Source organism: Plectropomus leopardus, chromosome 11, assembly GCF_026936395.1.
Source record: "Plectropomus leopardus strain MGB_pleo_1.0 chromosome 11, ASM2693639v1, whole genome shotgun sequence".
Lineage (NCBI taxonomy): Eukaryota > Metazoa > Chordata > Actinopteri > Perciformes > Serranidae > Plectropomus > Plectropomus leopardus.
Genome location: NC_142186.1, coordinates 33,456,714 through 33,474,683, shown reverse-complemented (window position 1 = coordinate 33,474,683; position 17,970 = coordinate 33,456,714). Strand labels below are relative to the sequence as shown.

The following is a 17,970-nucleotide window of genomic DNA, read 5'->3' as shown; positions in this document are numbered from 1 at the left end:
TTCGGTTGGAGCAGGACGGCTCTAAGCAGTCTGTGAATACTACAGAGAGCAAGTCAGAACAAGGGAGACTATCACAATCAGAGACATTAAAATAAACACAGCCCCATATTTCACCCCGCCGGCACCTGGACCAACAGTCACCTGTTTGATGATGACATAAGGTACACGGTGATTATTCCCATAAACTGATGTGAATGAATTCATTGTTTGAGTTCCTTTTTTTTCGAGACGACGTTGAAGAAAGTTCTCACATCTGTCAGTTTGACAAACTGTCGAGGGTTTCAGTTTGTGTGTGTTTGTGTTTCTGTGTGCTCACACATACTTGATTACGCACCACTGTGTGTGTGTGTGTGTGTGTGTGTGTGTGTGTGTGTGTGTGTGTGTGTGTGTGTGTGTGTGTGTGTGTGTGTGTGTGTGTGTGTGTGTGTGCGCGCAGACCAACACATGGCTGTGTGCATTCTGGTTTGAAGTGTGTTTGTATGAACACTTATGAAGCAATTTCTCAGTGGATGGATTTTTAAGTGAGGCAGCCGCTCTGGAGGTCCTCAGTTTTTTGCAGCAGTGGCTGTGATGAATTGATGTAGTTTTATGATACAGACGATTATTTTTGGTTAAAGAAATAGTTGAATAATGTATGTTTTCTGTTTCTGACAGACCTTTCAGGGGTCTTTTAGGACAAGCAAACACTGAAGAAAGACTTTTCAGGTGACCAAAACATTACAGTTAACTTTAATAAACTCTAAACAGGTGAATTATGGAAGAAATGTACTTCCCCAACAGCTTTGAATGAGAAAATTAGTTATAGAGACTAAATCTGGTTTTGTACCGGACTGTTAACATATTTATTTCTGTGTGTGGGGATTTATGGCTGAAACACACGAAATACAAACACATCGCGTCACATAGTCAGGGTGGAGCCAGGGTTTTTATCTGTTATCCAGACTCCGGCTTTGTAGTGTGTGGCTGCTGCCAGCTTCACAGTGTGTGTGTCGAGTTTTGCTGAGTGATGATGCAGTTGGTTCTGCAGAGTTTTGAAGCATTGAGGCTAGATTAACTACTACTGAATAAATTTACTGGATTGTTTTAACGACAGGATTGATTTGATTGATTTATTTGAATGTGAAATTAAAAAATACCGACAAAGTTATGTTGCATTTGGTCTGGTACAATGAAGCATTTTATTTTAATCATTTTAAAACCTATTGTGTTTTCTGCACTTCAACCCCCCTCTCTCCCTCTTTCATGCTTAAGCTGTCCTGTATAATAAAGGCAAAAAAAAAAAGATATACCGTAGTTTTGCAGTTTTTACCTGTTGGAGGGCAGAGCAGTGAGGGGAGGAAAATAAATAGACCAGCTGCAATAGCATCGAGCAGCGCGATGCCTGTATAGACAAGTGCTTCTTCCATGGTCAGTCAGTATAGCAGCTGTAGTTAATTATCATTGGCGTGCTCTGCTGTGGGCATGCTGCAGCCGATATCTTGCACTGCTTCCGTGTCCCATGTATTTTGATCGTAATTCGCTTTTGAAGTCAAGCATTGGCCGTTCATTTTTCAGCCCTGGAGGTTTCTGTTTGTTAGTTTTCAAAGTGTCTTTTTTTTTTTTAAGCCTGTTTCGTGTCTTTTCTGGAGCCATTATTTCAGGAGTTTTCAACCAGTCCCATCTTTCTCTTCCAGAGACTCTATCGAGGTCGGCCTGTGTTGTCACAGGTGGATCTGCAGAAGCTGTGACGCTGGCCGGTGCTCTCCAGAAGGCTTTTGGAGCTCTCAACATGGTAAGACTGACAGACACAGCTGATTAAAATGTTGGTTATAATCCTGACAGCATTACTGAAGATCCCCATGAGTTTGCCATTTTTATTTTCCTCTGCCTCTCCATCCCTGCACCTCCAATCCCTCCTCAAACTCGATGTGAGCTCTACTTGGGTGGCCTTGGTGGTGAGACTTACCATCTGAGCTCAGACCTCTAATGGATCCTGTCTGGGAGATCCACTCTGCATCTTTCCTCCTACTCATTTTCACCCTCCATCTCCGACCTCTACCTCGCACTCCCCTGCACGCAGGAGAGCAGATGGCCGTCATATTTCCTGAACTGTGGGAGTTTGCTTGATTAATTGAGTGTTTAGTGATGAGTTCTTACCTCCTCCTCCGCCTCATCCTCCTACAACCTCTGCTCAGTCAGACCTGACGAGCTCCCAGTTTCCACCACAGTTCACATCCCTCCCTTTCACTCTTAATCTTTTTTTGGGCACATCAAATTCCCATGTTGCAAACATCCTCCATTTAGTTTGTGAAATTGTTCCTAGCAGACAATGGAAAACAGTATCCATATGCAAAACAGTAAGGAGTGACAGCCTGAGATATTCGGTCAGACGGCACAGACCACATAGAGGTTCCACATGTGAAATTTTCTCCTTTACCTCAACAACTGTTGGATTTCCCTTCAGCAAGCCACGTAACCACTAACTCAAGCACCCTTCCCTCCTTCTTCAAAGAGAAAGAAGAAGAATGGATGTCACGAAAATTAGCTTTGTTAGGCCCTGTGTCCATATAGCATTTTTCTTTTTTGGCAGAAAATCAGTTGCAGGGTGTTGGGGAGCGCTGATACGTTATGCGTGGTTTTTGCATTTTGTTTATCATGTCAGCAAGGAAGCTAAGCTAACACTATGTTAACAGAGTTGATTACACAAGGCTGGTTTTAGAAAAAAAATTATAACTAGAGATCAGAGGTCATATTTCCTAGTTTTTGTCAGGACCTTAGCAGCGGCATTTTGAATAAGTTAAAGTTGTCAAACAAGGGATATCTGTAGCTTAAAAAACAATAATTTGCACCTCATGCAATCCATTAAGCCAGGAAGCAAACTAGCAAGAAAAAAACAGGCAAAATTAGGAACACCTACTAAAAACCAACCAACAACAAACAAATAGATAGATACAAATTTCAATTAAGAAAATTAGATAAATAAAAAGAGGGGTTAGTCCTACAGATCATGAACGTGCTATCTAACTATATCAAGTAAACATATGTCCTTAAAAACTTTTCAAAACAGTCTTGCAGGATGATTCACTCCTCCTTTGTTGTTAATTGTCTTTCATGCATTTTTAGTTTATCCGTAGCATCGCGAAATGCACATTTGGGGTGGTTTGGCTCAGGAGGTAGAGAAGATGATCACTAATCAGAAAAACAGCAGTCAGGCCCCTGCATGTCAAAGTATCCTTGTGCAGGATACTGAGCCCCAATGTGTAGTTAATAGTACACATTCGATGTGTGACTGTGATGGTTAAATAGGTAGCAGGTGGCACATTGTGTGGCAGCCTCAGCCATCATGGGGCAAAGGCCACTGAGTGAACTACTCAGTGGCCTAGTGAGACATAGTTTTAAAGCACTTTGAGTGGTTGGAGGACTAGAAAGGTGCAAAGTCCATTTATCATCCAATACCATTTATTTTAGTGTTATGCTATCACCTCTTCATGACTCAAAAGCTCTTTGAGAAATTGAATATTTTGCAGATATTTTATTAAGCTTCAAGAGTGGTGTGAGCAGCTTCTACTGACATTTACTTTTTTTTCCTTAAATGTTTCCAATCATAATAATATTTCTATGCTATTATATTGCTGAAAGTTGTTCATGCAGTGTGGGTGGAAGATGAAGCACTGTCGCTTAATGTGTTTGTTTTTCTTTTGTTTTTCTTTAACAGTTAATATAGAAACATACTAGAGTAGATAGATAAATATTTCAAACATGTAAAACAAACAAACTAACAGAAAAAGCTAAAAAATTAAACAAAATGGCAATAACAAAAATGGACGATAACCTTTCCAAAAATCTCAAAGACTAGATTTAAATTAGCAGCAAGAAATTGCATCTTACATGTTTAAAAAGAATTAGGAGGAAGTATAAACTTATTATTTCCTTTGCCTTCTCAGCTTCCTAACTAATAGTCAAATATAATGCAGAGCTCCTGGTGTTAAATGTGGGAATGCAAACCAACCATTAATTATTGCTTTTACAATTAATTATAAATGAATGTAAACACAAGATGTATCGTTCTCTTTTTTGTTTTATAAGTTCAGAGCCTCAGACTTCATTTTGAAAACAAATCTACTTAACTGAGAACAAAATTGCATTTAATAACGATGCAAAGTAATCCCATAAAATAAGACCAAAATAAAGGCTTCAACAGTGAGGTTAGAGTTAAATAACACAGATGTAATATCATTTTAAACTTCACAAAATGTTGCAGGTCTTTTTTATGTTGAATCACATGAGATTGCACAGGTGTTTATGATATTATGTGCGTCCCTTAATGTGCTTCTATTTCATTGCCATCACTGATTCCTCATCTCCAGAACAAACACCCCGGCTGACAAATCGCCCACACATGGCTTCATGTATAGAAACGTGTTTTCTGGATCATCCTGACGTGTATATATATATTCTCCAAGAGTAGGTGTTGAAAGTGGAACGGGGGAGGCAGAGCACGCCGTATTACATGTTTCCATGTTCCTCCGTGATCCAAACAGTCCATCGTCCTTTAAACTAGCTCCAGGTCCTTCATCAGCCGGTGTCAAACAGGCGGATCTGGCTGTCCGGTGCTGGACCGGGCCCCACAGACAGATTGGGGTCGGTGTCGGCCCCTTTGGATCGGCTGATTGGAGCCATTCCCGTCTTTGCTCAGGTGGCCGGTGGGGGTGTGTTTTTCCGGTGCGTGTGTTTCGGAATCAGATACATCCTTTTCAGGGAGTTTGGGAGGGAGGAAGAATGGAGGGGGAGATGAAAGGAGAGTGGAAGGAGCGGAAGATGAAGAATTACCTTTGTCCCAGTGCCATTACGTGAATCTAATACAGGGGATAAGCAAGACTGGGCCAACCAGCAGAAAACTGACTGTGTGTGTGTGTTTGCATGTGTGTGCGTGCGTGCGCAGGTGGAGGATTTGGCAGCGTGTGCGAGTAGGAGGAAGACACTCGCAGTAAGAATATGATTAGGGGATTCACTCAGCAGGATGTTATCAGAACAATCCATTTGATAATGTTTAAATCCAGACTTACAGAGTAAAAGGAAAAGTTGATGCAAAATTTAAACAAAAATTAAGTTAATTACTGAAAATTCCACATTACAGGTAGAAGGAGTTGTTTTTCTTTAGGAGCATTTTAGTTTTTTTTTTACCTTTACATACATGTGAAAGCTGCCCAGTGAAACCATGTTAACTTTTGACCACTTCACTGGAACAGTTGGGGGTTGAGGTGGTTGTTCAAGTGCTCCTAGGTGGTAGTAATGTTTTTGTCTAAAGTTTGTGTCGCAGTCAAATTTCTGTCTGTTTAACAGGCAATGTATCAATATTAATTAAAAAAAAAAAGTTAATCTCAGCCAAAAGTACAATGTCACATATTCTTGATATTTGACATTTTGAAATTGTTTAAATACAGCTTTTCCTTCCCTAAATATGAATACCACAAAGTATCTCTTTTTAACATTTTTACATTTTTAAACCTATTTCATAGTAAAACATGAAACATAAATTTTCTGGCCTGTCAAATAAGCTTTGCTTTTCTAACAGTAGTTCAGCTTTAAAAAGTAGTTCAGCAAAATAATGTAAAGAAAACCAGGTTTCTCTGTTTTAAAAAAATCCATGTCCTCTGCAAAAAATGGTAAAAGTTGATCTTTTGATCTGACTTCAAATACATTTCCTCCTCCCCATAAATATGAATACCACAAAGTATCTCTTTTTGACATTTTTAAGCCCATTTCATAGTAAAACATGAAAAACAAATGTTCTCACCTGTCAGATAAGCTTTTTTTAAACAGTAGTTCAGCTTTAAAAAGTAGTTTAGCAAAATATTGAAAAGAAAACCAGGTTTCTCTATAATAAGAAATTTGTGTCCTTTGCAAAAAGTATGGGTCAAATAGATGTCTCAGTTAATAATATGAAAAAACGTTCAACGTTAATGTTTTTTGCCCCATTACAGATAAAAACAACACTGATTTATCTGCCCTGCTCTCAAACAGTAAAATGCAGTAAATTTGTGCAATTCCTGGTCAGAGTTTTGGTCACATCCTCTAAAATCAGCCAACTAAACTCCTGTAGCAGAATAAAGAAAAACTTGCTGCCATTTTTTCCTCAAATGCTTAAAATGAGTACTCTCAACAAAGATGACGTTTTCCTTTTGACGCATAATTATGAGCCATCAGTTATTTAGGTATTCATGGGTTTGGATCAAAGACTAAACCCAGACAAGTGGATGTTTTATCGGCAGCTAAGTACATAAATGAGGAAAGAAGTATTTCATAAAAAAAAACAGACAAAATCACCTCCTCTGTTTTAACACTAACCCTTTTATCTTGATGTATGATAATATCCTCATTTTTAGCCCAGATCAAAGATGATCTTCAGACTCATGTATCAACTTAGTGAAGGATTTTAATGATTAACCTCAACCTATAAGACGATCTGTCATTTAGACCGACAGGAAGGAGTGTTGTAGCGCAGACACCGCCAGAATAAGAGCTTTTCTCCTCTCAGCCACAGATACTGATAAGTAATGTGTTTAGTGTTAGTTTGAGTATAGAGTTGACCTTTAAATGTTGTAAATACAGTCATTACATTTCCAACAGCAGTAACAGCTGCTGTTAGCTTCATATCTCGATGCTTGCAGACTCTAATATTAACAATGTAAATATGTCACATTTTATAATTTCCTAATAAGTTTGAATCCAACCCATAATTTGTTTTTTTGTTTTTTTTTCTCTCCCATTGTTTAAATCTGCATCTGCTGATATTGTTTACCTAGAAACTGAAAAATATACCATGCTAAGCATGTATTTTTGGGCAGTCTAGCAGCATCCAAATTTATTTATAAAGCACATTTAAAAACAATAACTCTTGACCAAAGTGCTGTAAATCTGAGTGCTTTATTAACTTTGGTAACTAATGTTTTTTGGGTTGCTACATCATGGGTGATCGCGCAGGAGTGCAGCGGCTTCCTGAGCTCCCAGTTTAGCTTCCAGTTTTTGTGATTTCTTGTCAGTTAGTGTGAAAGAAAGTGTGAGGGAAATGTTGTTTTATACCTATATTTACTATTCTCATTTGTTAAATTTGTAATGTTATTATCCTTTCTTAATCTTAGACTCTATTGTTTATTTTATTGTATTTATTTGTTGCCTCTACTAGTTTTATATTCTAGTGTAAAAATAATTTATTGCAGCTTTACTAGGACCTCAGTGCACAGTTTTGTTCACGCTCATGAATGTCATGAATGACAATAAACTTTCTTGAATCTTGAGTCTCGGGTGTGAAGCCAAAGTTTGCCATAAACGTTATAAGGTGATAATGTTACAGCTGAATTCCACTTCCCCAAAGAAGCCAAAATACCAAAATATAACAGCTTTAAGTATATTTTTAGTGTTAAAACACCACATTGCTTTAAATTAGACACTGAAATGACCACATTTTGATCTCTTTTCTAACAGGTTTAAGACTTATTTCCGTGGGTGGCTCACTGCTGTGCTGAGCTCTTTGTTTTTCTTGCGTCCTCTGAGTGGTTTGGTCGTCAAAGCCTCCGTGGCTTCTTGGCTCTCCAGGCCATGCCTAAATTTAAATAAACATTCCTACTCTGGGATTTCATGCCCAACCTGGTTTAGATCATGTCAAAATTTTAAAACCCTGCAAATCTACATTTCGGACTGAAATGATTTTCCTCCTGAAGCCATGGGCAGTTATCTTTCAAGACCAATTAACCCTCCAACATATGTTTCCCATAACCGTTTCACATTTCCAATGACATTCTGTTATTTTAATGGGTAAAACAACTGGATCTAGATGCCAAACTCAGACCCTGGATGTTTATTTCTGTGTTTATTTCCTGCGTGTGTGAAATTGTAGTACCAGGCCGTAATTAGAAGCACAACAACAAAGATGATCGGACATGGTGGACACGGCGTGCTATCCGGTTGCCGCATGTCGTTCATGTGCCAAGGCTGACGCTGACTGGAAAGATCAGGACCAAAATGTCCTGGTTCTTTGTGCAAAAAAGCTTTTACGATTCTTGGCCGTACGTCGGCCTTTGACTCAATTTGCAGCGTAATGAAATTTAAGTTGGCCCGTGCCTGATCGCTGTCCCCGGCTTTTGCATATGACAGAATTTTCCTGCCAGTTCAGAAGTTTAAAGGAGTCCAGAAACAGTTTCTTTTTTTTTAAATCTCTTCCATTTGTCCTAATAAGCTTCTGATTACAGTTGATGGAAATGAGCCCAGTTGCATATGTACTCCCTGAGTGTATTTAGATTTTTTTAGAGTCATAAAATCAGTCATGGCAGTAAAACAGGTGGGTGTAATCTCACACTAAATGATTGAAGAAGTAGCTGAAACAAAAACCAGAAGCCTCTTGACCTTTAGAGCAATGAAGTCAATCTGTCACTCCACATCAGACGCAGCAGAACTGCAGCTTTTGCCTTATCACTCAGTAACAAGCATGATATCAAGTGAATATTTAACATCAGGAGATCTTTGTCTTGCAGGAGCTGGATCTCATCCCAGATCTGATGGGAGAAAACGCCAAATATCTGTTAACGGGGTCGAACTTCATCCAGGTTTCTGTAAGTGTCCATTTAAGCACAACCTTTCAGAGAAATAAAAAAAAAAACTGCTTTGAGCAACTTTTTTCTTGCTGATCATCATGGAGAAAATATCAACTTTATAAAAGTTCTTGTTTTTTGATGTTTTGGGATTCCAGGTCAGTCACTCTTGCCTTTCTGAAGTGGAGGCCATACTGACAGATTTGGAAGCAGCGAATCGGGCTCTTCTCCATCCGCTGGTCGTCATTTGTGTGAGTTCACTTTCAGATACTGCAGCCATGGTTTTATAAAAAAAGACTACACAAACTCACTGGTGGCTCTTTGAGGCTGAGATGAATATTTGTACCAAATTTCATGGCAATCTTCTCAAATGTTGCTGGTTTCACTCATAACCACAAAAGTCAACCTCATGGTGTCAGATGGAAAGTCAAGTTTCACCAAAGTCAGTAGTACACATTATCTGGGGATTATAAATAAATGTTGTGGCTATCAATTAGGGCTGTAACAATTTGTGTATTCGTGTCAAATTGTCATGGTACAGGGCTCAAGGTTGAGTGCACGCAGCTACATGCAGGGCACAGGGTTCATAGAGTGATGCACATAATGTGGAACCAAAGGCAAAAAGCGCGAGTTCAGCCTGGAAATTTTCAGCCGTACACTGTCAGCAACATATGCTGAGATTAGCACAATAAGCGTGAGTCAGTCAGATTATGGCAAACACCAGAGCTGAAACACCCGCCTACAGGTTCCCAGTCAGCTACAACAGCACTGGGAGAGAGAGCTGTGTGTTAATGTAAGGTCTGTTTTGGTGTTGCTCCACTTTTGTAGCAGATGTGAATGAAAACATATCGAATATGCTTTCATCAATGGCATCACTCCAGCTTCTAAATCCTGCAGCCTTTAGATGCAAAAGCAGAACGCGATAAAACTCAAGCAACTTGCATTTACACTGACTTATAGCCAAGGCATAACGAATTAAAACAACTCCTTCTAATGCACAATTTTTAAATTTTATGATTCTTATACAATATTTTCAATTTCATAGACTGAGAGATGCGTTTCAGTTTTGCCGCCTCTTGTGAGCTGTTGCCTTTTTGGAAAGTTTTTGTTCAATGTTTGATCAGAAGTGTCTAAATGTTTCCCATTTTTATGATGAAAATAGTTCACCGAAGTTGTCAGACGGCAAAATGTTACCTGTCACGTGTCCAAATCGTTCCTACACTCCTCAGGCTCCTGTCCTCGCTGTTTTCTGCCTGTGTGAAGGACAGATTTGTAAACCAGTGAAGAAGAATGAACACATTAAATGTTTGGAGTGAAGGAACTATTCTCTATCAACTACACAGCAAGTCAAACAGTAAGAAGCTCAACAGAAGCTGGCAAGCCTGCTCTCTATTCTTCGATGTGTGTTTTAACCAAAAATAACTTCCCAACAACTCAGTTTAATAAGAGCAAATGTCACACAGCATTACTTATTATGAAACCACTGCCTTGATTTGCGTGTGGTTCTCCAGCATTTTAATAAAGCTGTAAGTCCACACACAGCAGGTTTCATTAGTGCAGGATCGACCTGTTTCTGTCACGCCACAACAAAAATATCTGTGTAAATCTTACTTATTACTTTTGGTTCTTCACTTGAAAAGGAATAGAGGTGCTCTATGATTTTTTTAAGGTTTTGGCAGCTTTTGGTGGGTGAAGTTCAGCACAAATGAATACAAACCAGTTACATACAATATATATAATACATACATACATACATATACATATCAATACAGACAAGGAAAAAAATCCAAATATACAAATAAATATGCATAATAATAAACCATTCAGGAGAGTTCATAAATTATTCAGAGTTTACAAATCATTCAAAATTCATAGGTTGATAAATAAAGTACTGTCATGTTACAGGATATCTTAAGGTTATGTACTTATCCACAATGGATCTTGGATAGAAAGAAAATAGTTCCTACAGAATCTGCTCACAACGTCTGTGGATTATCTTGAGGACAGAGGTCTTGATTGCTGGAAAGAGACTTTGCTGTTTTTAAAAAGGATTTGCATGTTACTTTCTGTGTGGTGATACATTTGGCGGGTGAACTGTCCCTTTATGAATCTGCACTTATTGCAGGTTTTGTCATCTTCTTCTACAAGTTGACAGAGCGGTAGAACAGCCTGCAGCAGGTTTTTATCAGACGTCTTGAAAGTCTACTCTGTGGCTCTGTGTGACTGATGCAGAGGTAAACATGTCTCAGTATCATTTCCCACACTTTGAATGAACTTTTCTTTGCATGTCGGTGAATACAGACATCTGGCAGAAGGACGGATTCAGTTTCTTCGAGGTACATGTTCTACACAGTGAGCCAAACCTTGTCTTTTTTTCCGCTTGTAAAAACGTCACCTGTAGTCCACCTCGGGTCCCCTGATGAGCTCTGTAGCTGTTTGGAAACCGGACACCTCTCGGGGGAGCGCTGCAGCTCGGCCTCGCTTACTGTTCGCCCACTAACAAAGAAACGCTGACCTGAGAGCTCACCGGGAGAAAAAACTCAAACAAACTGATCAAATCTTGTCAGAGAAACTTTTAAATATTTGTTAAAAGGCATGTTTAACCTCTGCTTCAATCTGAAAACTTAATCTCTTCAGCCATCACACAGAGTGAGTGCCAAAACAACAGCAGGTAATAAGAACCAAATAAACCCACAGACGGACGATTTCTGCCACAAAACAAGTTTCAATCACTGCAGCTCGTACTGAAGCTGCGCTCTTATCTGTGTAAGTTTTCAATAAAGACTGGAACACACACACACACACACACACACACGCACACACACACACTGAAGCTGGTTTTAGTGGGATTGACTCCCCATAAGATAATGTCAGAGTTCCCACAGTTTGCACTGTCAGCATGTTTCTTTTCTACTCCTGTCTGTTCTATTCTGTTTTTGTTTCTGTTGTTTTTTTCTACTCTGCTCCAAACTTTTCTGTCCTATTTCACTGATCTCCACCGTATTGTACTAAATTATTCCACTCAAGGTGTTATATCTATTTCTACTGTTATAAATTTACTCTGTTCTACTTTACTCAGTCCTATACTACTGTACTTTAATGTACTGTAATGTACTGTAATGTACTCTGCTCTAATCTACTCTACTCTGCGCTGTTGTACTGTACTCTACTGTACTGTACTGTACTCTACTCTACTGTACTGTACTGTACTCTACTCTACTTTGTCCTGTCATATTGTACAGTACTCTACTGTACTCTGTGTTGTCCTGCTCGACTCCGCCTCTGCTCTACCCTTTTCTGCTCTATTCTGTTTTCTATTCTGCTCCTTTTTGTTCGATTCTGTTCTATACTATTTTAATTCCTGTAACATTAATTTAAATGAAAACAAAATGTTACCGCTGAAATAATTAGTTAATTGATTAGTCAATCAACAGAAAATAAATCTACAATTTAGATTTGCTGTTATTTGTGATAGTGTGTCATGTATGTCATTGATCAAACAAATTTGTGATTGATTTACTGTTCTTTGTGTGAGCTGAATTCTGTTCGGTTCATAGACTAAAACCAGTTCATCAGCTGAAAAAATTAAACAAAAAGTAATTAATGATGAAAACATTCCTTGGTTGCAGCCCCACAGAAATCCGATACGTCTATAAGTCTACGAGTTTAAGGTATACAGTGTTTCAGAAAAGGCAAACAATCTATAAGACTCTGACAGATCAGGGGGAGTTTACGTCTCCCTCCCTGTATAACCTGATTTCATGGTCACGTCAGAGTGTGTGTGAAGTCAGTTTGAGAAGTTGTGACTATGAGAAACGTGAAGCAGAATCCCAGTTTCACGGCTATAAGTGAAGACGCTTTGTTCAGCTCCAAACTGTTTTTCTTACCTTTTTTTAGGCTTGGGGGCTTTTGTTAGATTACACACACAGTCTGTTATTTAGCACAGGTTTGATCACATGGAAGTGATCAGTGGAGGGATTACTGAGTTTGAAGTGTAGGTGGTAGCCTCGAGGGCAGAGAGGCAGACTGGCTGATGGACGTCACTGTTTCAGATCTGTGAAAATGAGGTGCTATGACCTTGAGCATTGTATTCAAAGACAGAGCCCATGTTGTTCATATTAGCACCTTTGTGTCTCATGTTGTTAGATACCATAAATCTGTGATCTGTGTGTTTTGTATCGTGTAGTAGCCTCATATTTCTCATTACTTGGCAGTTAAAATCACACATGAAGGCACTTCATGTATATTTCTGGACAGCAGCTTAACCACATAACAACAACTTTTATGTTTTTCACAGTAATAACATTGATTTTCAGGTGAAACTAAACAACTAAATGACACACATGTAACTGTTCATTATAAAAGTGCAATAGTAAACCCCCACTTAAACAAGGCAACTGTCTTTGCCTACAACCTGTTCATTGGTTTCTTTTATCAGAACTCCGAGCCATACATCTTAAACTCAATGAAGTGTATTTTTTTTAAATGGTATCCGTTTTCCTGCCTGGCCTTCTTTTACTTAAAGATCTTTTTTTCTGCAGGAAAATTGTCTTTATTGTCATTTCATTTCTGCACTGTCAGTGCAGAAAATAGATGCATATACTTTTGAAATTGGTGCTACATGACCAGAGAAAACACAGAAAAGGACTGTGTGAAAAAGGTTTCTGAAGACAGGTTAGTATTTGATCATCGCTGCCTTATTGTGCTGTTTAATCCAAGATTAAGTTAGGCTGAGAGAGGCATCTCTGTCTCATGATCTGTTTCTATACTCTTTGTGTGCCGAGTGATGGCAGGCATACAAAAATGTGTACAACCTGTAGTTCAAGCAACAGCTGAAGAGCCAGAGAAAATCAGACAGATGATGCGAATTGCATTATCTGACAGATTTTCTCTAGGAATTGAGCATTTCTGTTGGTAAGATGTAGAAAAGTTTACCACACTTCATCTGCACATACTATATGTTACATAGATGGTTAAAAATTGAAAAAGTATCCTTTTATCAAGTTTGTGTATGTTTTTGAGATGTGGGTATCACCAGTGAGCTACCTACAGCAACAACTACTCTGTAAAAATCAAGTCATTTCATTCTGTTCTTTTAAAGGCTACTGATGGAGGAAATTTTGTCGTATTTTTCCTCTATGGTGGATGTCTTTTAACACTATTAAAAAGCCATCACACCCTCATAATGAGGAACTGACTCCACAAAACCTGACATTAACTGCAGATGTTTCGCATCAGCTTAAACCATTTTTGACACTGTAGTTCTCGCTGTGCTTGACGTTATGTGTTTTTGTAAATAGCAAAAAAAAGATAAAATACTGTATATCTCCACCAGCTATTTTAAATAGTTTGTCACATTAGATTTGTCCTTTAATTCTCCCAGCAGACCAGTCCAGTGGCCAGAGGTATATGAGTGGTTTTAATGGGCAGTTCCAACATATTAGTGTGTGTAAGAAACGTTAAGAAAGTCACCACCACAAGACACATTGTGGATTATTTAAGTAATTCTGTGTGCATGTGTGACAGTTTATATTTTGGAACTGAATAATTCACTCTGTCAGCACAAATATCACTCCGTCAGTGTTTCAGTGGCCTCGCGTGAACTGGTGGCCTGGAGGTTTAACACCTGCTAATGTGCTGAATAATCACTCTTACAACCGAATGTCACCTGATGACAGCGAACGTCTGATTGATATTCAAGCAGAAGTGAAATAATTGCGCATTTAGAGCCGACGTCTTGGCACATTTGAGTCGATTCTCCTGACTATCACGTCTCACTGCCACGGCTTCTGAGGATATATGACAAAATAATTGCAGGGAATAAATCACGAGTTAAGTTTCTGTCAGCGGGACGGTTATGGAAATCGGTTAAATTTTGGATTAGGGATGACACAGTAATGTGAACCAATGTGTCTGGATTATGCTGCTCTAATTGGAGAAAATAAACCCCAGAGGCCCTTAAAGATTTACAGCTGAATTAGAGCATCATTATATCCTCAGACAGGACCGTGCATCAACCAACCCCTGTTTACTCTCAGCGCAGCAGATCCCTGAACACAACCTTAAATAAACAGGCAGATTGAGTTGCAACATGTTTAAACGACAGCTCGAACAATGAACGGTAATTGCTCCAGAAAAAGGGGCATAATTGCTGTTCTGGTAAGAGATCCTCGCTATTGGCAAGCATTTTCTGATTGTACGCGTTGTCTTTTTGTTTTGATAGGTGTATTTGAGCGGTTCAGATGAGCTGTCCGTCAGCGGGAGAGTGGCAGAGCCAGCAGCTATCATGGACCTGGCCTCAGCAGCAAAGCTCCGAAATATCCTCCTCTATGGCATCCAGCTTCATCAGTCAAAGGTAAGCTCTCAGATTCTCCCCGTCTTTCTTTTATTTCTTCCTGCAGTGACCTCAGAGTTCCTGTGCTGTGAATGTAAGAGCCGCCAAACAAAACAAAATGGGAAATGTCTTGAAGTGTTTCGTTCCAATGTCTTGTCAGGCTTTTATGCTTCAGGCGAGGCTGCTGTCTTTTATCACACGTCTTTATGTGTGCACGCTTGGACGGGCGTGAACTTTTTTATGTGCGAGCGGGAATAAATGTGTGCCCATTAGTGTGATTAAGGCAACATCCACACTAGTGTATTTCAGGGTTTATTTATTTATTTGGCCCATCATCAAAACATCTGCCGCCACATATTGATTTTACATTTTCGGAGCTGGACTGTTCATAAGGAGCACTGTTGGAATATATAAACCATTCAGTTATACATTGCACAACAATCCTGAATCACAAAGTGTGCTATGGGCATAAACATAGAAACAGAACACCAGGTGTAGTAAAAGTGAAACTTTACTGTTCATTGAGTTGAATCTAAAAGTTTGCTTTCACTCACTTCTGCAGCAGCTGCTCCTCTTATCAATCGATCTGATCTGGTCAGCTTTGACTGGATCAACAGATCAATTATCCTCTGGCAACTCAAACTCCTTAAACTGCTGCTGAGAAAAAAAAAAGTCATGAACAGCTACACCTGTGCTACGGTCATGCAAAAAAGGTCAGAATTTTGAGAGACAACATGACTATTAAAAGACTTGGGTGCAGCAATTCTCCTTTTTTTACTTGAGCAAATCCTAAGAAAATAAAACGACACTTCAAAGATGACATAGTGTAGCCACCTGGTAGCCTGCAGCTGCACTTTTGGAGTGGAAAAGACAAAGTCCTGATAGCTTTTAGTTGCAAATCCTGGCAATGAGCCAAAATGTCCATCGTATATAGCTCTGTCCTCCAGCAACTTTTTATTGTCCACTCTTTGTCCTTCCCCTGGGAGCCAACTGCAGCACACATCAGCAGGTTATGGAATTCACTGTGGTGTTCTCAAAGCTTTGTCAAGGCATGACTTGGTTGTTTTTTGTTGGCCAAATTTATATTTAGTCTCAAACTGAGTAATTTTAGGCTTCTCTTGAATAGGTAATATACATTTACATAGACCTGACCATTTTAGAAATATGTGAAAAAAAATTTCAACTCCAATGTCTGAATAATTTTAAGAATCAAAAGTTCATTGCTCTTTGAAAGAGTGTAATTTCATTATTATGCTGTTACGTTATCATCATAAAATTGTTTAAAAATTAAAATATTGTTTTTTGCAATTACTTCTGGGACAATATACCATCCAACAAAGCTGTTATTGTGATAGGCCTATGAGTGAATAAATGTGTTTCCACTGGTGTGATTAAGAGGGGAAGATGTCAACTTTCCGACTTCTGCAGTACATGTTGTTCAGTATTATAAGTGAATGCCAGAGGGATGTAAAGGTTGCAGAGGTGTTTTAGGTCTTAAGCAGCTCTACCCACTGCACATGTAGGCCGAACATCCACAGTTAAGCTGTGTGTCACGGGAGTCCACAGCGAGGCCCGCCAAGTGTGCACTGGAGTCATCAGGATGGATGCGGTTGACCTGAAATCCAACTGACTGCCTGGTAATTATAGGATTATCTAAGGTGGAATTATTTATCCAGCGCAGTGAGAGATGTCAGGATTCATGCTACCAAAGCCGTCGAGACAAATCACAATATTTGGGCCAGATGTGTAGGCAAACCGAAGACAAATGTTGAATATTCATGGTGTTGTTGGCCTTAAATGCGACATCCGTCACGATTTATGTTCATGACTGACTGCAGCACTGCGATAAATGAGGTTACTTGGCGGCAGCATCACTTCACAAATCAATTGTAAAAGCCTGTGTGCCTCAGGCGAGAGGATGTCTGAGCAGGTCGGCTTTATTCACTCCTCAGGGCTTGTACAGTCATGAAACACCTTAAAAAGTCATGGAATTTGCAAATAGCAATTCCAAGGCCTGAAAAAGTTTTGGAAAACTACATATACCCTGAAAAGTTTTGGAAAAGTCATGGAAATCTGACCAAGGACAGTTGGAAATTTGAAAATCCAGCTATAATTTCTGTTTTCATGGTTTCTGGCCAGGGGTACAACGTGTCATTTTGGTAGTTTTTTCTTCAAAAATGAAAAAAAAAAAAAAAAGCCAAAACTTTTTTTTTTTCTGTACAAACTGCCAAAGACTTTGAAGAAAAATTTCCAAGATCTTTTAAAATGATAGAAAATATAAAATAAATATCAAATGCAGCCAAAGTAATAAAATGTAAGTCTCACCCAGTCTTTCAAAAAAAAATTGACATGCCTCCCTTTTTCCCACCACCCCCTCCCCTTGTCATAATGAACATACCATTAGTTATATTTAAATATTCAGTTCTAAATGATATATATTATAGTTATAGTTTTAAATTATATATATATATATATATATATATATATATATATATATATATATATATATATATATATATATATATAATTAAAGTTATATATTTAAGTTACATCAAGCTATTAAGAGTAATGAAAAAGAACCAATAAGGAGAATTGACGGTTGTTTCAGCGCATGTATGATCTTTAACATTTGCCCCAAAATCCGGGAAAAGTCAGAAATATATTGGTAAAAAAGGTGTTTGAACCCTGAATACTGCAGAGGAGAGAGATGAGAGGGATAAACTGTAGGTGGAGGCTCGGCCCTCAGCGGTCAGCGATTCAGCATCATGCCGTGACATAATGTCTAATTAAAACGAGATGCTTTGTGATCCTGATAATGAAGCATGAGGTACGCTGCTCAGCCACATATGAGTCTGATTCAGCTATCGGATGTTGGACATCATAGTTTTCCTCTGAATTATGGAACTAATGCTGTTAATTAGTCATCCTGGTCCGACAGAGGAGAGGGGAAGGGAGTGGACGGAGATAATGTGTGTTTCATGATAAAATGCTTATCGTTATGAGATAGTGGAACAGCAGAATACAGCCGCGTATAAATCACTGTTAGCTTTTTTTTTTTTTTATAATGAG

At 38.8% G+C, this 17,970-nt stretch overlaps 1 protein-coding gene across 1 annotated transcript in view; it reads left to right on the top strand.

Moving 5' to 3' along the window:
* The window catches only part of crppa (CDP-L-ribitol pyrophosphorylase A), a 54,699-nt gene that overhangs the window by 15,358 nt on the left and 21,371 nt on the right, over window positions 1-17,970 (top strand). Inside the window, exons 6-9 of the mRNA XM_042490192.2 lie at window positions 1,674-1,771; window positions 8,511-8,588; window positions 8,726-8,818; window positions 14,791-14,922. Of these exons, the coding sequence (XP_042346126.2) occupies window positions 1,674-1,771; window positions 8,511-8,588; window positions 8,726-8,818; window positions 14,791-14,922 (401 nt within the window). The remainder of the gene's footprint in view (window positions 1-1,673; window positions 1,772-8,510; window positions 8,589-8,725; window positions 8,819-14,790; window positions 14,923-17,970) is intronic.